Here is a 25,025-nt window from a genome sequence, read left to right as displayed (position 1 = left end):
CCTTCCTCTTCCTTTCAGAACAGATGAGGTAGACACCTTCTGTTGTTAATGAAACAGAAAGGAAACTAATTGTTAAAGTGTCTAAAGCAAAGTGGAAAGGCTTGATTTATGGTGGACAAGAAAGATTAAAATGGACGATAGGAACTCGTATTTGAAAAACATTTAATGCTTCTTTTGTTTCTTGCCATTAAAGAACTGGTGAAAGTCAAATGGCCATAATTAGCTGTGAGAAAGGAATTTGCTTTGAGATGACATAGTCACAACTGTGATTTTAAAGGGAAAACATTAAGGTGGATTGAGTGGCTGATAATATCCATAACATTAGAAGCTTCCAGTATGGAAAAACTAATTTTGTTTCAAACAGTGACCGTTGGTATTGTTAAACAGTTGATGACTGAACTATTAAAAATGATCAGATCAATGTTTTATGAAGATGAAGAAAATGAGCCAGAGGATTATGAGGTGGAAAATGGAAAGAGGGAATACCCAGAGGTTACAATCGGTTGCAGTTCTGTATGGGAAGGAGTTTGGCGGGGGTTACCTTTGAGTTTCTACCTAACGTCTTGCGGTTTGTATGAGTATTTTCATTCCTAGTGCTGAGTACCTGTGGATTCCTTAACTTCTTGGGGGTTGAGGTGTTCTTCCATTCTGACACTCAGTCTGGAGAGACAGGATGACTCCACCTGAAGTGGACACGAGACCCAGCAGGGGGAGTTATCCCTATCAGGAATGTTGTCCTCCTGCACCCAAATCTGTAAACTGAAATTCACCCTAAGGGGAAAAAAATTCTCCCTTGTGCCATGTGCTGAAGTAGAAACCCAAAATTCTCTGATGAGGGTGGGTGATATCCACTCAGGTTGTGGGCATGGGAGGAGAAGCCAAAGGAGGGGTATGTCACTCTTACCCAGAGGTCTGAGCAAATTACTTGTAGGGAGGACTTCTTGAAGCCCGGCCAAGGGCTGCTGATAGCCCATCCTTGCATTAGGGCTTTCAGAGCAGGAGCCAATGAAAGTGATTATTGAATCTGGCAAGATTATCCCCACCAGGAATGAGGAAAAGATTGCAACTTGTCCCAAGTACTTGAGAGATGAATAATGTCTGGTAACATTGATTTAAAGTATGCGTAAAGGTAAAGGACCCCGACAGTTAAGTCCAGTCGCAAACAACTCCGGGGTTGTGGCACTCATCTCGCTTTACTGGCCGAGCAAGCTGGCATACAGCTTCCGGGTCATGTGGCCAGCATGACTAGCCGCTTCTGGTGAAACCAGAGCAGTGCACAGAAATACCATTCACCTTCCCGCTAGAGTGGTACCTATTTATCTACTTGCACTTTGACATGTTTCGAACTGCTAGGTTGGCAGGAGCTGGGACCGAGCAACGGGAGCTCACCCTATCGCGGGGATTTGAACTGCCGACCTTCTGATCAGCAAGCCCTAGGCTTAGTGGTTTAGACCACAGCGCCACCCGCTTCCCTTAAAGCAGGGGTGTCAAACTTAAATTCATCGGGGGCCGCATCAGCAGTTTGGTCACCCTCAAAGGGCTGGTTGTATCTGTAGGACTATGTGTCCACTCAATATAAAAACAAGTGGAGGTTTCCTGAATGCATGTAAAGTGAAGTTTTCCTGTGTAGAACGGCCGGCGCCGCTAGAGGGCAGATGTTCTCTGGCTTGTAGGCTGCCGCGCATGCACTGAAGAGGCAGCTTTCTTGTGTCAAAAAAAAAAAAGCGATAATAAGAGGTGGCGGCTGGCGGCGGCTACACGGGCCACATGACGAGGTCTGGAGGGCCGGATTCGGCCTGCGGGCCTTGTGTTTGACACCCGTGCCTTAAAGTATCCATAGTGAAAGGCAAATCCTTTTGCATGTCAGAGTGGTGTAGCATGCTGGAGTAGGTGACCTCAGGTGATATCTCTGGCTTCTTAGGGTCTATGCAGCCTGTTAGTGAAGATCCTCCTGGTACTTTCTTAAACCCACTTCTCCATCTTTTAGGAACCAGCCAGGGGGCCTCTACCATGTCTCATGCAGAATCCTTGCTTGCCATGTTCGATCCCTTGTCTTCCAGTGAAGGTAATCCTGCAGCGTGTGGGCCACATGCATGTTAACAGTAGTGTTACTGCATTTGGTCCTCTTTCCATAGCTGCAAAACTTCCATGTGTTACTTGTAACTGTAAAGGGATGTGAAAGAACAGCGTTGGTGTAATGCTTTGCTTGGTCTGACGCTGGTGTTTTTTCCAGCAGTGGTGAGGCCCAAAGTGCACTATGCAAGACCTTCACACCCCCCGCCAGACCCCCCGATCCTGGAAGGGACCCTAGGAGGCAACGAGGCAAGGCTGCCCAATTTCAGCTCCCACACTGCTATAATCATTGACTCCGAAGTGTTCAGGCAGCGGTATTCCTATCCTGAGAGGCTCGTGCGGAGCAGGAGCTCTGATATAGTGTCATCTGCCCGGAGGCCAATGAGTGACCCTGGTTGGAACAGGCGAGCCGGCAACGAGGAGAGGGAGCTTTCTGTGCTTGGCTGTGTAGGGGGAACTCCTTTGCTGACAGCCTCTCAGTCTTCTTCCTCATCTCCTAGCAGAGATTCCTGCAGAGGAGAGGTAAGAGAAGACAAACTAAGCCTCTCAATGGCTTTCTTGAATCAAGGCTTTATAGCTAAGTAATGCATTAAGTTTTACCTCTATCTAAAAGCATTTTGTGTGTATTATGTGTTAGCTTGGTTGCTACCTCAATTTTTTCTTAAGCTAGAACTCCCTTGAACTGGAGCATAGTTAAACTATGAAACTTGCTTCCACAGGAAGCAGTGATGGCCCCAATTTGGATGGCTTTAAAAGAGGATTAGCTTAATTCACGGAGGGCAAGGATATCAGTAGTTACTAGCCATGATGGCTATGTTTTGCCTCCACTGTCAGAGGCATGGTTTCTCTGAATATCAGTTTCTGGGAATCCCAGGTGGGCAAAGTGCTGTGGCACTCCTATCCAGCATGCTTCCCACAGGCATCTGCTCAGCCACTGTGAGAACAAGATGCTGATCTAGATGGGCCTTGGCCTGATCCCGCAGACTTAATTTTAAAGTCCTTTGTTCTTAACTCCATACACATTACAGTTTGGTGGGAGTACTGAAAAGCCACAAAATGTGGTGTTGGCTGCAGAATTCCTAAGAATCCCAAGGGTTTCTTTCCCCTTTGAAGCAAGTTGAAGCAAGACCACTGTATTTTAATACTTTGTTGGAAGCCACCCAAGTGGCTGGGGAAACCCAGCCAGATGGGTGGGGTATAAATAATAAATTATTATTATTATTATTATTATTATTATTATTATTATTATTATTATTAAGCTTTTAGTCCTTTCAGAGGTTTAAGAAGCAAGCTTCTAGCCCTTATGAATATATGTTTGAAAGTGTGTGACTAATATGGGATTTCAGTCTCTTGTATAGATCCTTTCTACTTTTCATAAGTAGCTCAAGGCAGAATGCACCAGGCAGAAACTGGTTGGCAATTTTTACACAAGTCACAGAATTCAGTGTTTTTGATTTTGTAGCATAGAGGCCACACTGCCCTGTCTTTTAATCTGCCAGTTTTCTCCTGTGGAAAGCTGATGAGGCTGTGAGAGGCTAAACAGTCAGTCACCCTTGACCTCAGAGGAGTGTCCCCCACACACCCATTAGCTTTTGTGGTTGAGCAAGTGGGGGGAAAGTCACCAACATCACTTTTAGTCCTGCATAAAGGGGTAGAAGAGTCCACTATGCCCCCTCCCTCTCCTGCACACGGAGCAAAGAACTGAACGCTCTAGTGCTTTCGGTTGATCAAAGGAGACAGGTTATTCTTATCAGATATAGGTCCATGTGTCAACAGCCTCTTTGTATGATTCAAAAGGGATGGACTGTGATTCATGCACAGGGCAGAGTTTCAGTGGTGGCTGCTACTGCTACATGACCCTCCATGGTTGGATTACAGTTCCCATTTTCTCTGGCCACTGGCCGTGCTGGCTGCTGGGGCTGGTGGAAGTCCAGCAACATCTAGAGGGTCCCAGGTCCCCCCTGATTTCAAGTATTGAATTTAAATATGCTAATAATCAATTCATGTTTGAATTGATTACTTGGTTTTAAAACCCTATGGTTTTTTTAAAAAAAATCCTGCTTCTTACAAGCCTCCAACCAGAGTTTAACATTTATTAACATTCAACAGAATCGGATAAGGCAGAATGAAAACAGCAGGTTGGATCTAGTAGTTATTTCAACTTTTCTGCTGAAAAATCAACAGGAAAAGATACTCATGACTCAGGTTCCATTGATTTCAACTAACTAAAGTCTAGACCTGACTCAACACATCTCTCCCCAAACAGGTTGAGGATCGCAAAGACAGCGACGATGAGAAATCTGACCGGAACAAACCATGGTGGAGGAAACGTTTTGTTTCAGCTATGCCCAGAGGTGTGGTTTTATATCTCACTTCTTAGATAAGTTATGTGTATAATGCCTAATTTCTTCTACTGTGCATTTGTCTAGTGGCAGTGCAGTTCCTGTGGCCACAACTCAGCTGTGGGTTGAAGACCAGTGTCCTAACATATCACCCTAAATAGGTAGCAAAAAATCAGTTTTGGTTATTTGTTCAAAAGCTGGACTTGGGCAAGTTTTCTTTTTAAAAAAATTAAAAAATGATTTTCAGCAGTAATACCATAAGCATATCATAAAAACAAGAACAACAAATGGAGTACATATTATTGACTTGTCGGTTACAAAAAGTAACAGGTACATGCATAGTAAGTTCACTGATTAGTTAGTTGGGTGAGGTAGTCCTCTCCATCGACATACATGTGTTGTAGGGGGTTGCAATAACTGTGCTGACTTATTGATGTGAGCAATGTTTTTACTGCCTGGTTGACAGAAGCAAATAAGCAATTCCAAAAACCCAATGATATATCCAACTAAAGGAAGGGCATGCAAAACCTGAATATATTAAATGGCAATCATATTTTTCCAAATGGCACAGGGAAAGATACTTGTATATCTTAAACTGAACTAAATGAAATAAAATCCCACCATACTCAGTCTTCCTGCCCCTTAGATACCTGTAAATTATGTGTTATTTCTTATGCACCTACTAAATTCTGAAGGTTTTTTATAACATAATGGATATAGTCATTTTTTAAAGCAATTTCTGTTGTGCTGTAGAGATACTGGCAGTTGGCTTTTGTTGAAAGTTCCTTTTAGTTAAAAAACAAAACAAAACAACAAAACAAAACAAAAAAACCTGATTGTCTTGCCCCGAAAACAGCTTGTTCGCTTCTTTGCCTGCTGATGCCTTGTTTCAGCTTCAAGTGTTGTTGCAGGAAGACTGGTGGGTTACTTTATATATATATATATATATGTACCTGTTTACCTATCACCTGGACTTGTGGCAATATCACTCAAAACATGCCTAGAAGAAGCTCTCTCTCATGGGATTTTTGCACCTGTGGTATTTTTATTTTTATTTTATTTATTGAATTTATATACTGTCCTATACCTGGTGGTCTCTGGGCAGTTCACAGAATTTCTCTCCCTCTCACTCTTCAGATCCTTTCTCTCATTACCATGGGGTGAAATGTTTTTTGGAATCTTGTGCAAACTGAGCTGTCATAGAAGTTCCTATTTCAAATTAAAATTCTTCTGCTTTCCGCCTTCCCCACATCCCCAGCTCCCATCCCATTTAGAAAAAAAGAGAAGCAGGACAAGGACAAAGAGGACTTTGTGCCTGATAGATACAACGCTCTTCAAGGTTAGTAGTTGCTGCTGAATTTTATAACATGGTTGACTTTAAATAAAGAAGATCTCAAGGACTCTTAATCCTTGTCTAGGGATTCAGATAGGATTTACCTATACTTACTACATGAGAACACTCATCTTGGGGCAAATCTGTAGAACTGCATCACTTCAGGCTGTATATGTGTGTGTTTTTGTGTTTCACTGCACGCAGATGGCTTGTATTAAACCAGGGGTGTGGAGCCTGTGGCTGTCCAGATAATGTTGAACTGCAACTTGCATCTATCTATTTAGTGTTTATGTACCCCACTTTTCAACCAAAAAGGCTCCCAAAGCAGCCAACATACAATCTGCACAAGACAGTCCCTACCTGCAGGCTTATAATCTAAAAATAAACACAAGGGGAAACTAATAAACAGGACACCAGATAATATGAAGAGTTTTTGTGTGTGTTTGAACCAGAAAATGCTGTACTTAGTTATTTCATTGCTATAACCACAATGAATGTCTGTAGTGGGAGTCTAAACCTTCTGAACCAGTTAAAAAAAAGTTCTTTCCTCAAATCTGTGTTTTGGCATGTAAGTTTCACCATCCCACCTCTCTCTTCTTCCTCAAACTTATACTGTATACAACACTAATGTCTCATATCAAATGTAACTGGTCTGTAGAAAAGACTTTACAACCTGAAAAAAGAGACAATGCACGTACTTTTGTAAACCAAGAAATTATTTTTTTGAAAAACAAAAACCTGTGTTTCTGCAGCCATCTTTCCCACACATTTGATTTAATGGGGAAAGCAAAATGGCTGGGAGAAACCCCCAATGACACATTTCTGTATTCTCACATTCAATCATGTCTGTAGTGGCTGCATGACTTCATCCACCGCATGATGCCTTTGGTATTTAGACTGCCTACTCGAGACCAACGCCCACCCCCACGTTAATTCCTTGCTGCTTCTCACCCCCCCCCCTCTTTTTGACATTTTAGATGACTCTGGCCCTAGACTGAGCGCTCAGGCCCAGGCAGCGGAGGACATCCTGGACAAGTACAGGAATGCGATTAAGCGAACCAGCCCCAATGAGGGGGCTGTAGTGACCTATGACAATGCAGGTGAGAGTCTGTTCTTGCCCCCAGCCATCATAGTTTTCAAGTAATGAGGGGAAGAGGATGGCTGCTACCTGCGGCTAATGGGAGACCGCTAACTTTTCTATGCTCATTTGGTGGGCTGGGTTTAGATGCCATTGGAGATGGCGAGAGCATCCATGACTCTGTGCGGGACGACAACTTGCAGAACATATCCGCAGATGACCTTCCGGATTCTGCCAGCCAAGCAGCCCAGCCACAGGATTCGGCTTTCTCTTACAGGTAGCTTGATTCTGTGTGTGTGTGTGTGTGTGTGTGTGTGTGAGAGAGAGAGAGAGAGAGAGAGAGAGAGAGAGAGAGAGAGAGAGATGTTCACTGCAGTAGACAAAGGGACTTTGGGAAGAAGGCTAGATCCAAACACTGTCTAGGATTCTGTGTTTGGTGGAAATCCTCTGCCTCTAGTGTGGCGGTTAGAGTGTTGGACCAGGACTCAGAGAGACACCAGTTTGAATCCTCCAACTCTGCCATGGCCGAGCCTTGGGGAACAGCAGCACACTCTCACCCTAACATATCCCACAGAGTGGTTGTGAGGATAAAATGGGAGGGTGAACCACGTACTCTAATCAAAGCAAAGGTGAGGTATAAATGTAGGAATATTAATAAATGAGCCCAAACACTAAGGCTGTTCGATGTATAGGGGCAGACACGGCGGGCATTTAGCTCTATGCTGAATAACATTCCCTGCTTCTGGAAGCTCTGCTTAGAAATTCTCCAGTGTGTAACTTGAGAGTGGAAACTGCCTACTGGTTTTCTAGGCTCTTCCATCACCATGAAGGCAAGTGACTTGAATTGCTCTTTTGGGGGATGGGAAGGGCCCTGTGGCATCTATCCTCCTCTCCTGGTGTATTCTTCCAGGGGATTTGGGGTTAGACCTTACAAAAATGGATTCCAACAAATGGCTCACAAAACAGTGGTACCTCTGGTTATGAACTTAATTCGTTCCAGAGGTCCGTTCTTAACCTGAAACCGTTCTTAACTTGTGGTACCACTTTAGCTAATGGGGCCTCCCGCTGCTGCCATGTGATTTCTGTTCTCATCCTGAGGTAAAGTTCTTAACCCAGGGTACTACTTCCGGGTTTGTGGAGTCTGTAACCCCTGAGGTACTACTACCGGGTTAGCGGAGTCTGTAACCCAAAGTGTTTGTAACCCGAGGTACCACTGTATAAACTTCCTTCCTGTTGGAAAAGGGAGGAGAGCAGATTTGTATTAGACAATAAGCATTTTCACATGAGGTGCTGGAGTCCACCACCACCTCTCTCTCTTTTTTTGGGAGCCACTGAAATAAAATATATTGATTTTGGTGTTTATATGAAAATTCAAGGCAGAAATGAATATTTTCTCTCTCCCCCTCTGCCCCTTCCTCCCAGAGATGCAAAGAAGAAACTGCGGCTTGCCCTCTGTTCAGCAGATTCTGTGGCCTTCCCTATGTTGTCCCACTCAACGAGGAACGGCCTTCCAGATCATACGGACCCTGAAGGTAAAAGACCTCTTTTGACTTTTAGACTTCTAGTATAGCTACAACCACACTTAAAGCAAGAGGCACACTTGACACATGACACCACTTAGAAATGTGTAAAATTGCTGGAAATTTTGAAGCAGGGACAGGGTGGTGGTGTCCCCGTCCCCCCTGGAGGAAAAGTGGAAAATTTGAGAAAATTTATTCAGTTTATTGGATATCTTACCCACCCTTCATCATAAAGCCTCAGGGTATAAGTTATACAATGCTTAGAGCTATATTTTAGTGTTAATCTCTTTACTGTGGTCAATGAACCAGTGTTCTCTAATGCTAGTCCTACTCCGAGTAGACTCATTGAAACAAAAGGACATAACTTTTTTAAAAACAAAATTTTAATGGTTCTTAAATGAATCCAGATACAATAACTATTAAACACTTACCCAGCAGTAAGGACATAACTAACATAAATCCTTTGACTTCAGCGTGTCTGCTCTGAGTAGGACTAACATTGGATATATAACTCATATCAAAGTCAAACTTATTTTACTTCTTTGACACACAGTTTGTCACTTAGAACAGGGGTTGGTAACATGAGTTTTCCATAGTGGGCCTTTAGGTATTACTGAACCAGATGTCCCATCAGCAACCATGACCAAGTCACCTGCTGGTAACTAGGCAGACCATTCTTCTCCAACCTGGTGCCCCTCAGAAATTTTGGACTACAACTGCCATCAGCCCCAGCAAGCATAATCAGTTGGGGATAATGGGAGTTTTAATCCAGCAACAGGTTGGGGAAGGCTGGTATAGCGTGTGTATGTGTGTGTGTTGAGGGGGCAACTCCCATCTCTTGCGGGGGTGCAGTTAGTGCCAGCACCGTCCGTTAAGAGTTTGGGTGTAATCTTCGATACCTCCCTCTCTATGGAGGCGCAGATTACAGCTATAACAAAGGCGGCATTTTTTCATCTCCGCCAAGCTAAGCAGTTGGCCCCTTATCTCTCTCGCCCTGACCTAGCCACTGTGATCCATGCGACGGTCACCTCCAGACTGGATTATTGTAACTCGCTCTACGTGGGGCTGCCCTTGAGACTGACCCAGAAACTCCAGCGGGTGCAGAATGCCGCGGCGAGACTCCTTATGGGGTCTTCGCTGCGAGACCACATTCATCCGGTGCTATATCAGCTGCACTGGCTCCCGGTGGAGTACAGGATCAGGTTTAAGGTGCTGGTTTTAACCTTTAAAGCCCTATACGGCCTAGGACCCTCGTACCTACGGGACCGCCTCTCCTGGTATGCCCCACAAAGAAACCTACGGTCTGCAAATAAAAACATCCTGAAGGTCCCAGGCCTCAGAGAGGTTAGGCTGGCCTCAACTAGAGCCAGGGCCTTCTCGGCTGCGGCTCCAATCTGGTGGAACGCTCTGTCAGAAGAGACTAGGGCCCTGCGGGACTTGACATCTTTCCGCAGGGCCTGCAAGACAGAGTTGTTCCACCAGGCCTTTGGTCAGGGCGCAGCCTGACTCCCTCCTCTGGCAACCTGCACAGAGTTTTGCTTAATGGTTGCCATTAACTTGATTTTAATTAATTTTTATAATGAAATATTTTTAGAATGTTGGTTTATTTGATTGTTTGATTATTTGATTGTTGTTAGCCGCCCTGAGCCCGGCTTCGGCTGGGGAGGGCGGGATATAAATAAAATTTATTATTATTATTATTATTATTGTGTTAGTGTGAAACGTAGACTAGGAAGAGTATGAGAGAAAGCAAAGTGTTGCCAAATATAGTCTATCTCTTGTGCCCCGGAAGATGGCAGGGAGGACAGCAGGGGGCGATCCCACAGGGCCACAACTCGGGGGGGGGGGTATTACCACAATTCTCCTTTACTCACTCGGTTTCCGCTCCCCCTTTCCACCATCTTGAACAGACAATGAAATTGTATGCTTCCTAAAAGTCCAGCTAGCCGAAGCCATCAACCTTCAGGACAAGAACCTGATGGCTCAGATCCAGGAGACCATGCGTTGTGTTGGCCGCTTTGACAACAGGACCTGCCGCAAGCTGCTGGCCTCAATTGCTGAGGATTACAGGTAAATCCCTTACCTTCCATAAGAACACAAGAAGAACCCTACTGGATCAGGCCCATCTAATACAGCAGTGGCCAGTCAGATGCCCCCAGGAAGTCAACAAGGGCAGCATTTTGTCTGCATCTCGCTCATATAAATTTGGGAGTAGAATTATGCTGTCACTTCTCATGGGGCAGGTGCTTTGAAGCCACCCTAAACAGCTTGGAGCACCTCCCCCAAACTTGCACTTTCCAGATGTCATTGAGTTGTACAACCCCTTTCTTCCTACCCCCAAATCCCAGGAAAAGGGCTCCCTATATTGCCTACCTGACGCAGTGCCGCCAGGGTCTACAGACCACCCAGGCCCATCTGGAAAGGCTGTTGCAGAGAGTCCTGCGAGACAAAGAAGTGGCAAACCGATACTTCACCACGGTGTGTGTGCGGCTTTTGCTGGAGAGCAAAGAGTCAAAGATAAGGGCGTTCATTCAAGGTAAGCCACTCCTGGCATTGTGCACAGAGATGAAATGGGATGTATGCAGTGTAGGGCCAGGCACACTTTGGTTCAAAGATTTACTGGGTGACGTTGGGCCATTGGCTGTACCCTAGTGAATGGTCCAAGACGTATTAAGATAAAAGGGGTGAGGGGAAGACTCCTAATTGGAGGAAGAGTGGGGCAGAAATAAAATTTATTTTAGTCTGCCATTGGGGAAACCTTTGCTGCAGTTGGTTGAGCTGCTACGATGTTACAGAAGGGGCTTCTAGTCCCACTCTGTGACATCAAGTTGCTTGATGTTCTAAGGTAGGCAGAGAAGGCAGGAACCAGTCATGGAATAGGAAGCAGCGGGCCCATGTGGTATGTATTGCTGGTCTTGGTTCTTGTGCAGATCCAGTTAAACATTTCTCCCTTGGAAGTGCTCTTGGCCAGCTCTCGTTTGCAATGTGTGCAGGTTCTTTGCATAGGGAATAGTGGTGCACATGAACTGCCAAGTTCAAATGTCATGGCTTTCCTGGAGAAGACATGGGGATTGTAATTTTGGAGCGGCTTCTAATTCCTATGTTGTGTGTGAGGAGAGAGGGTGTGCTTCTCCCTCCCCAGCCCTGTGATTTACTCCCTTTTGCTTTGTTGCCAAAGATTTCCAGAAGCTGACGGCAGCGGATGACAAAACTGCCCAAGTTGAGGACTTCCTCCAGTTTCTCTACGGTGTAATGGCCCAGGATGTCATCTGGCAGAACGCCAGCGAGGAGCAGCTCCAGGATGCCCAGCTGGCAATTGAGCGCAGCGTCATGAACCGCATCTTCAAACTGGCCTTCTACCCTAACCAGGATGGAGACATCCTGCGTGACCAGTGAGTAGGACGCAGCTGGTTTTCTTCAGGCTTGAGCAATAATGGCAGCAGAGGGCAAGCCACAGCCACCTTTCCTTGTGTGCTTCCTCTACTTCTGTGCAGGCCCAAGTTTGCTTCTGGTTGTAGCTTTTTCAAATACCCTAATTCTGCTTCCTTCTGTTGCATTGCTTCCTTTGCAAGAAATGAGTGTTCAGTTTGCACACTTGTTCTGAACTTGGGGGTTTTGTTAGGGCTTTCATTTGCCAGCCTGAGGGCCACATTTAGTCTGGGAAACCTTTCCGAGGCTGCATGCAAGTGGTGGGTGGAGCAAGTGGGCAGAACAATAGGTGTAAATCCTACCTTTGTACAATAGACTCTTTTTTACTTACCCATTTTAGAGGCATTATCAGAGTTCAAGGACACATTTCAGTCAGGCAAAACCACACAGGGGGTGAGTGGAGGGTGTGGCTTGGGAAGAAGGGGTGTGGCTTGGGAAGAGTTCCAGGGGGCAGATTGAGAGGCCTGAAGGGTTGCACTGGGCCCTCAAGCCTGAGGTTCCCCACCCCTTCTGTATTGGGCCCAATCTACCTCTCCCTCCCCCCCCCACCCCTGTATATATACCCTGTCCTTAGAGGCAACAAGAGAGAAAATGAGGGCTTGAGATTCTGGAAAAGTGGCAGCCTTGCCAATGCTTGGTCTCTTCTGTGCCAAAATAAGACAGGATAAACATGGATATTCTGATCTGTCTCTGAAGCTAGCTGATTGGTTTTTTTAATTGCAAGTTCTTGCGTCCTTCTTCAGTAACCTCAAAATGTTACTTTCACTGAGGCATTATATTTAAATACAATTAGGCGCTTAAGCCATACAAGTTATTGGGCTGACAGCCCAGACTCTTTTGTAGGACAGATTTTTGTAAGGGGTGCTGCTGCAAGGAACTGAAGTTTGCATAAGGAAGCCCCCTGCTACCTAACGGTGCTTGCTATGCAGATCCCAGATTGTGCCATCTATATTACTTAAATTGTTTGGTTCTCCCCCCTCCCCCCTTTGTTTCTAGGCTTCTTTACGATCACATACAGAGGTTATCTAAAGTGGTGACTGCGAACCATAAAGCACTCCAGATTCCTGAGGTAAGTCCTTGGTGGTGCATGGCACCTTAGAGTAAGACTTTGGCTGAACTGTACCACTTGTGACTGAAGATGACAGTTAATGGTGTGGACTGTCACTGTAGTATGGGGGCGGGGGATTGAATTTTGTGCGTGCGTGCGTGCGCGCGCACACACACACACACACACACACACAGCCAGTTTGGATATGCTGGAGTTGGGAGAAGGAAGAACTCTTCTCCCTAAACATTCAGATTGATTGTGTGGAAGTGATTGTCCTGTATGGTTGAAAGTTTGGCCATGTGGCTGTAGCTCAATGACAGAGCATCTGCTTTGCATTCAGAAGGTCCCAGGTTCAATCCTTAGCATCTCCAGGAAGGGCGGAGAGAGACTTCTTGTCTGAAGCACTGGAGAGCCACTGCTGCCAGTCAGTGTAGACAGTACTAAGCTAGAGGCCGTGCTGTGTGCCTGTGAGCTTTAATGCCATTCCCTTTCTGGGCTTGGGGATCAGATTAGGCTGAAAAGCACCCAATAACTCAGTCTTAGTTCTGACTGAATTGGTAAGTACATGAAAGGGTTTGCATCACTTAATATTTGCTGGTACAAGTTTTTCTTTTTTCTTTTTTAAGAATATTTATTAAGGTTTTTAATACAATAACAGTAAAAAGGAAAAGGCAGAGTAAAAAATAATAACAAAAATACAGAAAAAATAATAATTAAAAAGAAAAGAAAAAAAAAATAAGACATGCAGATTTTCCATTTCTCATTTTCCTTTAACATGTTTCCCGGACCTCCTCATACCTCTCTTTTTTGTATTCCAATTCAAATTGTTAGTTCAGCAAATCCTTACCATTAAGTTTTAACCTGTTTCTAAACCTGTTTCTCATGTTCCCTTAAAACATTACAGCTGGAAACCACTTAATTTCTATCCAACATCATTCTAACATTCATTAATTTTACAATATTTCTGTAAGTAATCTTTAAATTTCTTCCAATCTTCTTCCACCGACTCTTCTCCCTGGTCTCGGATTCTGCCCGTCATTTCTGCCATTCCCATATGGTCCATCACTTTCATCTGCCATTCTTCCAGAGTGGGTAAATCTTGTGTCTGCTGGTACAAGTTTTTCTCCGCACCACAGTGAAGTCTGGAAGTAGTAGTAACCGTCTTGTGGCTCTAACTTTTCTAAGTGCATCCAGTCCTTTTAGGCTCAATGGATAAGTAGTCCCAGCAAGTCCATATGTCCCATTCTTATCTGGCAGCATGTGGAAGCTTCTTTGCCTTTTGTGTGGTGGCTCCTTACAAATCTTCATTGTTTTGTACCAAAAAACCCAAAAGATCAGTGGTTAGAATCAGTGCAGTTTTGAAAGTTTCAGTCTGCCTTCTTGATTCAAAACAGGCCTCTGGTTGTTTCCAACCATGGGTGAACACTTGCTCCTGGATCTCAGGAATGATCATGCAGAATTTGTTTACGATCCAAATACAAAGCAAACAGGAAAGTTTTCAAAATACGTAGTAGGTGTTAGTTATAATATCGCATAACATTTGCGTAGAGGTCTCAAGCATTCGGAGCACATCACACGCAGGTTCTAGTTCTAATATTTCCAGCAACCCAGTAAGATAAGTCAGTGTTAGTATTTTCCAAATTGCAGACTGAGGCTCCAAGGGAGAGCGAGTGTGCCTTGTTTGAAGCCTCCTAGTGAGTTCACAGCCAAGGTGAGATTTGAACTGGGGACCTTCTGATTCATAGCTTGGCCTTTTAACTGTTATGCTACACCAATCACAGGTATTTTAATAAGCTTGCATATTTACATCTTCTCCTTTCCTTTCAGGTCTACCTCCGCGAAGCACCATGGCCATCAGCACAGTCTGAGATCCGCACCATCAGCGCCTACAAGACCCCCCGGGACAAGCTGCAGTGTGTCTTGCGGATGTGCTCCACAATCATGAACCTGCTGAGCCTGGCAAACGAAGATTCTGTTCCTGGGGCAGACGACTTTGTCCCTGTTCTCGTCTTTGTTCTCATAAAGGTAAGGCTGATGTCCCCACACAAGAGCCTTGCGCCTCTCTCGCTCATGAAACAACTCAGACTGCAGACCGCTTTTTAGTATTTCCCTACATGAAACATTCTCTGCAGGTGTCGTAATTTTTTTAAAGTGAACCAGCCTGGTTCCTGCCTGCTCTGCTCTTTGTTTGCACTGGGGGAGTATTCAAGAGACATGGCTGAGAGTAACACAGTCCATCCTCCTGCCCCTGTCTCCCATCTGCCATTTTGCAGCACCTGTGGGCTAGGCTTCAAGCCTGTGACAAAAAGGGACATTTGCTCTCCCAACTGCAAGGTTCGGGTCTGTGCCCAATAGAGATGGCTTTCCACACCCAAGAACCATGCAAAGGTCATGGGGGCTATTGGGCGCTCCTTAGAAGAAAAAATCCAGTAGGTATGGAGCAGGATATACTGTTTTAGGCTAGTCTCCAGTCCAGTCCAGATGGCTATAATAATAGAATTGTATTTTTTGAAGGGAGACTCAAGGGTCATCTAGTCCAACCCTCTGCAATGCAGGAATATCAACTTTTAAAGATACCTCCCCAAAAACTTACAATTCCCAGCATAAACTCCTGTTCCTATTATTCTTGGTTGTGGGGGGATGCTTTACATCGGGCACCCCCAAACTCGGCCTTCCAGCTGTTTCTGGGACTACAACTCCCATCATCCCTAGCTAACAGGACCAGTGGTCAGGGATAATGGGAATTGTAGTCCCAAAACAGCTGGAGGGCTGAGTTTGGGGAGCCTGCTTTACATGTATGCTGTGCCTTACCTGCTTCTGTCTGGTTCAACTGCTGTGGCAGCTATTATCCAGTGGCTGGATCAGGCCTTGGGAGGGGGGGGGGTGTCATTGGTGAAAAGAGTCTCCAACAAGCACAGTGCCTCCACCTGCTGCTTCACTTAATCCTGCCTTGGCAGGGGCCACAAGGTGGCATGTATGGCTTAAGGTCCTTTGACTTCTTCCAGGCCAGAGGCGTGACTCCTCTGTACCCTTTTCTCATGAGAGGGTTCAATTAGGGGGTGTTCAGTGTCTTTCTCTGGAAGGCCCTGCCCCTCCTGCGCTGCATGGTGTGTGGTCCGTCTCTGAGCTAAACCTCGACAAACCATCTCTCTTTCTCTTTCTAAGAGGGAGAGAGAAGGGGCGCAGGGGGGCGGTGATCAGCCCTTTCAGTGCCCCTTCTTTCTCCCTTGGCCAACATTATCTTCTGGGAGAGAGGGACACAGTTCCTCCCTCCCTCCCAGCATATCCTACCCTACATATTATTTTTTTGAGTGGTGGGGAAGAAATGAGATTATAATCTAGGTTGCAAGCAGAATAAAATTGGAGGTGGAAGAGGGAGAGAATTGAGGTGGAGAGCCTGCATTTTTGGGGGGAGGGTGTACCCTAGCTACTGCCTCCCCCCCTGTAGTAAAGTGGTTGGAAGGGGGCTAAATGCCTCAGCCCCTTAAGGTATCCTTGTTCATGGGGACCTCACCCCAATCCTTCTGGCCACCTGCACTTTGCTGCTGCTGCCGCCAAGGAACCAAGCGCCCCCATCTTCTGCCTCAGAAGGCAGGTACCTTACCCATTACTACTTCAGGTGGCAGAATTCAGGGGGTGGGTAGTGTGGTGCCCTCAATATGTTGTTGGACTTGAGCTCCCATCATATATGACAATAGGCTTCTAAGCAGCTTACAAGTATAAAAACCCATTGCACGAACATTAAAATACAAATACTCTTACTTAAAATATGCAACAAAACAATACCATTAGAACAACACAGTAATTAAAACAGGACTCTCAGTTTGAGACAGCAAAGGAATTGCCTGTGTAAACAGGTGTGCCTTCAAAAGCAGGCGGGATGCCCATGCAGATGGAGGCCTCTCATATTTCAGCAGGGTGGGCATTCCATAACATAAGCACCATGGTGGGGAAAAAATTATGCTGGCTAGGGCTGATAGGAGTTCGAGTCCAATGGCCTCTGGGGACAACAGGCCTGCCAACCGTGACATACATCTCCTCCTCTCTGCAGGCCAATCCGCCCTGCTTGTTGTCCACTGTCCAGTACATCAGCAGTTTCTACGCCAACTGTTTAACTGGAGAAGAATCCTACTGGTGGATGCAGTTCACAGCGGCAGTTGAGTTCATTAAAACGATAGACGAGCGCAAGTAAACCCCAACCCAGCCAGCATCTCTGCTGAGAACCAAATGGCTCACAGAGGAGGACCTTTATGAATGTATGACGCCTGGTCTCTGCCCATCAGGCTACAGGAAAACAAAGAGAGAAGACCTCCATGTGTAAATACTGTAAAGGAGTTCCAAGCATTTTCAAACAAACCTTTACTAATTGGACTAATTCCAGCAGGGTGGTTTGAGGTATTATTTGGGTTGTGTGTGCTTCCTTTTCTTTTTGAATCCTCTTTCCCATAGAAACTAGCACTGTGTCAAATCATAATAAAAATAAAAGGGACCACTTGTTAAAGTATCCTGGAATCTCCAGGCATTTTTTCTGCTGCCACAACCTCCATGTCAAAAATTTTTTTTCCTTAACAGTTTAGTTAGAACTTTTTAAAAACTTGGTGAGTGGAGAGAATAAAGGTAAGCACTTTCTAATGATCTTTATTTACGAGAATTCATTTGTCTTGTTGAGATGGAATGCACCAGTCACAGAGGAGAGTTTGCAGCAAGTGAAGGGGTCAAACTTGAATCATGAAAGAGCAATGTATTTATTAAAATGTAAATGCTCACCAAATGATATACTAAAACTGGAAGATATTCATATGGCCTTTATCATAATTAGCACATTCTTTCTAATTTTGGACAGGGCATTAGAGTTATTCATCTGTTGCACAAAAGAGGTGATGTTTAAGGGTTTATAGGGGGAAGCGGGATTGCTTGAAGAGAATTTAAAATATAAGCGAAAGAAACATCAATAACCTTACGTTTGTTTTGTTTTTGTTTTCCTTCGGAAATACTGTGTATACTGTACAAACCCGAAATGGAACTTTCCCCCTATGAAACCAGAATCTGTAATATATATTTTGATTATTCGTATTAAAAGCATACACCAAGGATTTGGGTGAAAATCTTTTTGTGTCTTTTGGCTTGTCATTCTCTTTGCTGTTTGTAGTTTTAAACTGGTTGTATCTAGGATAACACTCCTCTTTCTTTTTTCAGTAAGAAAAACAAATATATAGGGGGGTTATTATACAAATTATGGGGCTGCTTTTGTGTGTTTAAAAGCAGTTGGTTGAGGACTAGGCATAATCTCTGGCTATCTTGGAGATGTGGGGTGGGGGGAAGCAGAGAAGAAAATGGGGAATTGGGGTTGGGGGGAGGTGGAATGAAGTATCCAGGATGAAGAAGGCCAGGCTGGCTGGCTGGCTTCCTGTACAGCAGGACTCCACAGATCATTTCTTACTTATATAGTGCTATCTTTCTACAATGACAGGGCATGTCCCCGTCCCAAGGAGCTTACAACCCCAAGGAGCTTATAATATCTATGTTTATAGATACAAAGGGATATAAGAGAGGAAGTGTTCTTAATTAGAGAGAAAAATAAGTAACTCTGTGTGCGTTTTGCTTGTACATTACATAATTATAAATGGACTATGATAACCCCCCCTTCCCCAGTGTAACCTTAACCTGGGGAGCTTGTGATTTTCCAGATGTTAGGACTCCCAACTCCCATCGGCACCAGGCAAGGATGGCCAAGGATGGATCAACCAAGGATGATGGGAGTCAAGAGTCTAGCAACAGCTGGAGGGTCACAAGTGAACATGCAAACAGGCCCCAGAGTTTACAGCTGTGTTTTCTTTGACATAGCAAGCTCAGCTCGGACCCTGCCTTTGGCACTCTCACCACGACACTTCTGCCTGTGGGTTTGATCAAACTTGTTGCTGCACATATTGGGGGAAAGAGCTAAAGTGTTGTTTTCCTCTTGAGTTTTACAAGTTAAAATATGATGGATTGTACAATCAAGGCGTTGTCTCTCAGTGGTAGAGCATCTGTTTTGCACGCAGGAGCTCCCAGGTTCAAAGCCCAATGGCATCCAGGTAGGGTTGGAGAGACTCCTGTCTCCAAAACAGTATGGTTGCTTCCAGTCAGTGTAGGCAATACTGAGCTAGATGGACTGAAGGGGTTCTCAGTTTCATGTATACTGAGTAGCAGCACCTCTCCAGGCTTTCAAGCAGAGGTCTTTGTCATTATCTGATTCCCCCTTTCTCTTTTTGGACAGTATAGGAGAGGGTTGACGAACCTGCTGCTCTTCCAATGCTGTTTGACTCCAGCTCCCATCACCCCTGATCCTTAGCCATACCAACTGGGACTGATGGGAGTTGGCATCTAACAATAGGAGGACCAGGAGTTCCCCACTTCACTGCACCCAGAGGCAGAGAGCAGGGTTCCTTTGTGTGTGATGGCCCAATTGCCACCCATACCTTGTTTTCTGGGAATAAAATTCTTAACAGGTCCTTCAATTCTTGTGGATAAATGTATGTTGGGTTAGTTTCTGGTGAGCCACTGTTTCGTTTCCGCTTTAAAAACAGAAGCATGAACGATGAAGGCTTAAAAGACAGAAGCATTGATGTCTTTTTCAATCGGCACATTTCACTTCTGTTTCCGAGACTGTCGCCCATTTAGCCAGCTGCTCTATTTCATGTTCCTGAATGGGATATTCAACATCCTCATACATAGCTTGAAAATAGGAGACCCAGTGGTCAGGTGGAATTTGTGTGGATAGAAGGGAAACAGCCTTGGGGGAGCCGGAGGGTAACCAATTTCCAAAATAGTGACTGATTTTTCCCCCTTTGCCGTGCTAATTACTGGTAGGTTCGACCAGCATTTTCTGCTGTAGGCATATTTTTGGTGGGTTATTAGGGCTTTGTATTCTTTTATTAGCGAGCGGACAGAAAGATAGGCACATTTGAATTTGATCCAACCTAGTTTTTGGAATGGTGACTGCAACAGTTGCTCAGAATGCAAAACGTTTGCTGTGTTCCACAAGAGCCCTCAAGGAGGCTGTGCAGTTAAATCACTGGTGTCTGGCACAGAATTGAACATATCAAAAACCTTTAAAAATAAAAAAATCAAGTTTCTAGCCCTTACAATGGAAAAATAAAGAGAGCTTGCTCTCACCAAATATTTGAAGATGAGTTTGTATGCTTCTGTCGTCCTCCTTGTCAGCTGCCTGCTTTGAGGGGTACCATGCAGAGGAGAATCCTACAGTAGAGTCAGAATCTGTGTGTTTGTCTGCCATGGTACTGGTAAGAAAATGTTGCAGCGTATCCTCAATATCTGTTTCTGTTCAGCCAGGCACCTCTCTTTCCGGCATGCCATTCTGTTACCTAGGCTCTTGTTTACTACTTTTCTTTTCCAGCTGTCACTCAACATTCTATTGCTACTGAGAATGCTCGGTTCTTATTGGGCTGCTTTGTTTGGGGGGTGTCCTTTTTATTTTAAGGAACTATTTGTCTTCTACAGACCTTGCAGATACCTCTTCTTTTCCTCAGTGGATCGGTTTGGTTATTAGAATATTAAAACTGTAGAAAATGTCACATTTCTGTCCCTAAGGCATTGGAAGGGGAGGGGGCAATACTTAACTTCTTTGCACAAGAGCCAGATTCACCCTTGGCCAGAAGTAGGTGGGTGTAGTCACACACCCACACGCTTGCAATGCATACAGTTTCCCCTCCTCAATTCCTGCAGATCAGCTTAGGAAAGCAGCTGCCTCTTGGGGGATTTCCCCCTTCTCCAGTCACTTGCAGACTCGATATTTCCAGCTGAGATTCAATTGCATACTGGCACTGCAAACTCCAGATTGTGAAAGAAGTCTTGCACGACCCACTTCACTTTCTCGGCAAAGATTTGACTTTCTGCAATAAGGCAGAAGTGATTGCAAAATATGTAATATAATAATAAAATTGTCCAGTAGCACCTTAAAAAGGTAAAGGTACCCCTGCCCGTACGGGCCAGTCTTGCCAGACTCTAGGGTTGTGCGCTCATCTCACTCTATAGGCCGGGAGCCAGCGCTGTCCGCAGACACTTCCGGGTCACGTGGCCAGCGTGACAAGCTGCATCTGGCGAGCCAGCGCAGCACACCGAACGCCGTTTACCTTCCTGCTGGTAAGCGGTCCCTATTTATCTACTTGCACCCGGGGGTGCTTTCGAACTGCTAGGTGGGCAGGCGCTGGGACCGAGCGACGGGAGCGCACCCCGCTACGGGGATTCGAACCACCGACCATGCGATCGGCAAGTCCTAGGCGCTGAGGTTTTACCCACAGCGCCAGCCGCTTAGAGACCAACTATGTCTCTAAGGTGCTACTAGACAATTTATATATATATATATTTCAACTGCGTCAAACCAACATGGCTACCTACCTGATTGGAAAATGCATAGTAAAATGTGGGACCCTTGCTTTGATTCCACATCATCTAACCTCCCCACAGACAAATCGGACTAAATGCTCATTTAAATGGCTAATGTTATTTAATTTACCTGCAAACACTTGATAAGCATATAGTCTGGAGGCACCCCCCCTCTCTCTTGGGGTTGTATCAGTGGTGTTCCCTGAACACTCTCAAACACCTCTTCCTCCCCTCTCTACAACACACATACCTCAGCTGCTGACACTGCTGTGGGACTCTTTCCATGATCTCAGGGCTCCAGCATTATCAAAACTTATGCTGGACTACAAGAGAAAAGGGAGGTGTTTTTCTGAAAGCCCTATCCTTGGCAAAGACTTGGGCATATTACCTGTGCATGCCTTGAGTGACATCTAGTGGCCAAGTTTCTGTACTACCCTAGGGCTCCCCATTTAGTATGATGGCTTGACCTCTGTGACCTTAGGCGCTGTTAAGAGCATAATAGAATCTGCTGGATTAGGCCAATGGCCCATCTGGTCCAGCATCCTGTTCTCACAGGGGCCAGCCAGAGTCCCTGATAGGAAGTCCACAAGCTGAAACCAAGCAAATGAGCATCTCACTTCCTGCAAATAGTATTCAGAAGCATAGAGCCTCCAACAGTGGAGGCAGAGGATAGCCATTGTGGCTAGTAGCCATTTAAAGTGTTATCCTCCATTAATTTGTCCAACCTGCTTTTAAGGCATTACAAATTGGTGGCTGTTCCTGCTGATGTCAGTTACTTATACATCACTGCCTCCTGCGGGTCTGAGTTTCAGAATTTAATTGTGCCCTGCTTGAATAAGTCTGAATCTTTCAACATTGGATGTTCCTGAGTTCTAGCATTATGAGAAGGAGGATTAAAATTTTCTCCTATTCACTTTCTCCATGTTATGCATCATTGTATAAACTTCTGTCGTATCCAGTGTGGAGGCCAGTGTGGTGTAGTGGTTAAGAGCGGTAGTCTCATAATCTGGTGAACCGGGTTCGATTCCCTGCTCCTCCACATGCAGCTGCTGGGTGACCTTGGGCCAGTCACACTTCTCTGAAGTCTCTCAGCCCCATTCACCTCACAGAGTGTTTGTTGTGGGGGAGGAAGGGAAAGGAGAATGTGAGCCGCTTTGAGATTCCTGAAGGGGAGTGAAAGGCGGGATATCAAATCCAAACTCCTCTTCTTCTTCTATCCCCTCTTTCTCACTTTTTTCTTTTCTTTGCTAAACTAAAAAGTCCCCAGTGCTGCAACTTTTCTTCCTAGGAGAGCCACTCTCCGCCCCCAATTATTTTGGTTTTCCTTTTCTGAGCCTTTCCCAACTCTGTGAATTGGGCAGGCAGAATACACAGTATTCCAAATGCAGTTTTGCAGCCTATACAGTGCTACCTTGGGTTAAGAACTTAATTCGTTCTGGAGGTCCGTTCTTAACCTGAAACTGTTCTTAACCTGAAGCACCACTTTAGCTAATGGGGCCTCCAGCTGCCACCGATTTCTCTCATCCTGAAGCAAAGTTCTTAACCCGAGGTACTATTTCTGGGTTAGCGGAGTCTGTAACCTGAAGTGTCTGTAACCCGAGGTACCACTGTATATCAACATCATGATATTGGCAGCTATATCTTCAAGTCCTCTTCTAACGGTGCCTAGCATGGAGTTTGCCTTTTTCACAGTTGCTGCACACGGGGTCAGCAGTTACATCAAGCTATTGACTACAAACCTAAGGTCTTGTTCCTGATCAGTTTGCCAGTTCAGCCTCCAATGTTTCTACATTCACTGGTGATCTGTGAAAGAGCTCCATACTGGGTATTTTCCTTATTTTTGGTTGTTCAAAACTGCTGGGGTTGTGTGTGTATGTTTTTGTGTGTGGTGTACGATTTGTCATTTCAGCCAATCCCGGGCAGCTGACCTTACTGCACCTGGCAAAGCATTTTGCAAAATGCTGGGCCTGAGTTGTGCCAATCTCCTCCGCCATGGCAGCTCTCCCCACTGCCTCCACTCCTGCCGTAAAGTCCCTGCCGTGTGATTGACCTTGAATCTCATTCGCTCGCTGCCGGCATTTTTCATCCCCTGGAAGATGGCGTTTGGGGACCTTTCCATCATTAAGTGGATTTACAGCAATTTCCTTATGTGTTTTCTCCAAGGGATTGTGTTATGAGAGGCACATTAAATCTCCATTAATACCTCATTATCCCACAGATAAGATTACCATGATAATGAGGCAGAAATTCTAATTGTTTCACTTCTTATTGTGCCTTTCATTAAATCATATACCTGGAAGCGTGAACAGGAGGAGGGGTGTTCTTGAGCCAACAGGCCCCTGGGAAGGCCTACAAACACACATATGTACACACCGCTCCAGGTGTTTTGGGTGGATGGGGGTCTGCACAGAGGGGCATTCCCACAGAGCACTAGTGGATTCTCTGGGATCCATTCCTTAACAGTTTAAGAACCGTTACATACGTAAATCACCTCTGTTTACGTATTCGAGGGCCAGGGCCAGCAAGACCATTGGGCATAGGGAGGCAACTGCCTCAGGTGGCAGAAGTTGAGGGGGTAGCAGCAGCAGCAGCTCCTTGACTGTTCCCTCTGTAGGAGGGCAGGAGCTGGAGTGCCCTGTGTCAGCAGCCCTTGTGTGGGCTGGGGGATTCTGCTATTGCTATCCTGATGCCAGCAATGAAGTTTGAGTCAGCTCTCAGTAGAGTCACCATCTGAAAATGGGAGAGGGAGAGGGTGGGCACCATATTGTCCTTTGCCTCAGGCCGCACAATGTCTGGGACCAGCCAACATTCAAGTGTAATAAAAGTCATAAGAGCCCTTCCAGACATCCTTTTCATTGTGCATTTGTGATGATTTGTGCTCGTAGAACGATCCCACTTTTGAAATTGCTCTTGGACTTGCTGGTCTGAAGGTTGGCAGTTTGAATCCTCGTGATGGAGTGAGCTCCCATTGCTCTGTCCCAGTTCCTGTCAGCCTAGCAGTTTGAAAGCACCCCAGTGCATGTAGATAAATAGGTACTGCTCCGACGGGAAGGTAAACGGTGTTTCCATGTGCTCTGGATTCCGTCACGGTGTTCCGTTGTGTCAGAAGCAGTTTAGTCATGCTGGTCACATGACCCGGAAAGCTGTCTGTGAACAAACGCCGGCTCCTTTGGCCTGAAAGCGAGATGAGCACCGCAACCCCATAGTCGCCTTTGACTGGACTTAACCGCCCAGGGGTCCTTTACCTTTTACCTTACAGTAACATTGGCAGAGCACTGCAGAACTACTGATAAAGTGGAATGATGCATAGATGGTCCAACATGAATCCACCATAAATGCACTATGTAGCAAAAACACCCCCAGTCTAAAGTGTCCATAAGTCTGTTGTGAAGTTTGGTTCCACGACACTTGAGATTTTGCCATGCTCCCTCCCCACAAGACCTGCTAGTTTTAGTCAGCCTCTGCCGACAAGCTTCCAGATTTATCTGTGTTGTGCCCACCCCAGCTTTCTCTCATCTGCTTCGCTCCACCTACCAGGTTTGTATCCACCTAACTTGTACTCAGACCCATTGAAATCAATGGACCTGCATTAGTCATCTTTATTCATTCCATGGGTCTAGTCTAGTCGGACTAATGTTGGATGCAGCTCATAGTATTTCTTTCAGGCTGGACATTCCTCTCGTTGTCATTGATCCTAAGAAGAGAGAGCAGTGGGGGTTCAGGCTTCAAGTTGCTTTGCCATTAGGACCCTGGGCCACAGGGTTGACAACCTGTTTTTTAAAAACAGGTCCTGCTCCTGTGCCTTGAAGTTTTCTAC

The 25,025-nt window shown here is 45.4% G+C and overlaps 1 protein-coding gene across 10 annotated transcripts in view; it reads left to right on the top strand.

Annotated features, from left to right (window-relative positions):
* Positions 1-17,918, top strand: part of GAPVD1 (GTPase activating protein and VPS9 domains 1) — a 49,838-nt gene extending 31,920 nt beyond the window's left edge. For 6 of the 10 annotated variants that reach the window (XM_053374341.1, XM_053374346.1, XM_053374345.1 and 3 more), the window contains 13 exons: positions 1,988-2,065; positions 2,234-2,595; positions 4,340-4,427; positions 5,674-5,754; positions 6,726-6,848; positions 6,974-7,103; positions 8,249-8,358; positions 10,257-10,416; positions 10,695-10,882; positions 11,525-11,738; positions 12,772-12,844; positions 14,651-14,848; positions 16,875-17,918. In XM_053374341.1, coding sequence (XP_053230316.1) covers positions 1,988-2,065; positions 2,234-2,595; positions 4,340-4,427; positions 5,674-5,754; positions 6,726-6,848; positions 6,974-7,103; positions 8,249-8,358; positions 10,257-10,416; positions 10,695-10,882; positions 11,525-11,738; positions 12,772-12,844; positions 14,651-14,848; positions 16,875-17,015 — 1,946 coding nt within the window. In that variant the 3' untranslated portion in view covers positions 17,016-17,918. Of the gene's footprint in view, positions 1-1,987; positions 2,066-2,233; positions 2,596-4,339; positions 4,428-5,673; positions 5,755-6,725; positions 6,849-6,973; positions 7,104-8,248; positions 8,359-10,256; positions 10,417-10,694; positions 10,883-11,524; positions 11,739-12,771; positions 12,845-14,650; positions 14,849-16,874 lie in introns of those variants that run through there. The other 4 variants (XM_053374344.1, XM_053374342.1, XM_053374353.1 and 1 more) reach the window with 2 other exon arrangements.
* The last annotated feature ends 7,107 nt before the right edge of the window (positions 17,919-25,025 follow it).

The sequence above is a fragment of the Podarcis raffonei genome, chromosome Z (genome assembly GCF_027172205.1).
Source record: "Podarcis raffonei isolate rPodRaf1 chromosome Z, rPodRaf1.pri, whole genome shotgun sequence".
In the NCBI taxonomy this organism is placed as follows: domain Eukaryota; kingdom Metazoa; phylum Chordata; class Lepidosauria; order Squamata; family Lacertidae; genus Podarcis; species Podarcis raffonei.
Note: the sequence above shows the minus strand (reverse complement) of the source record. Positions and strands in the feature narration are given on the sequence as shown.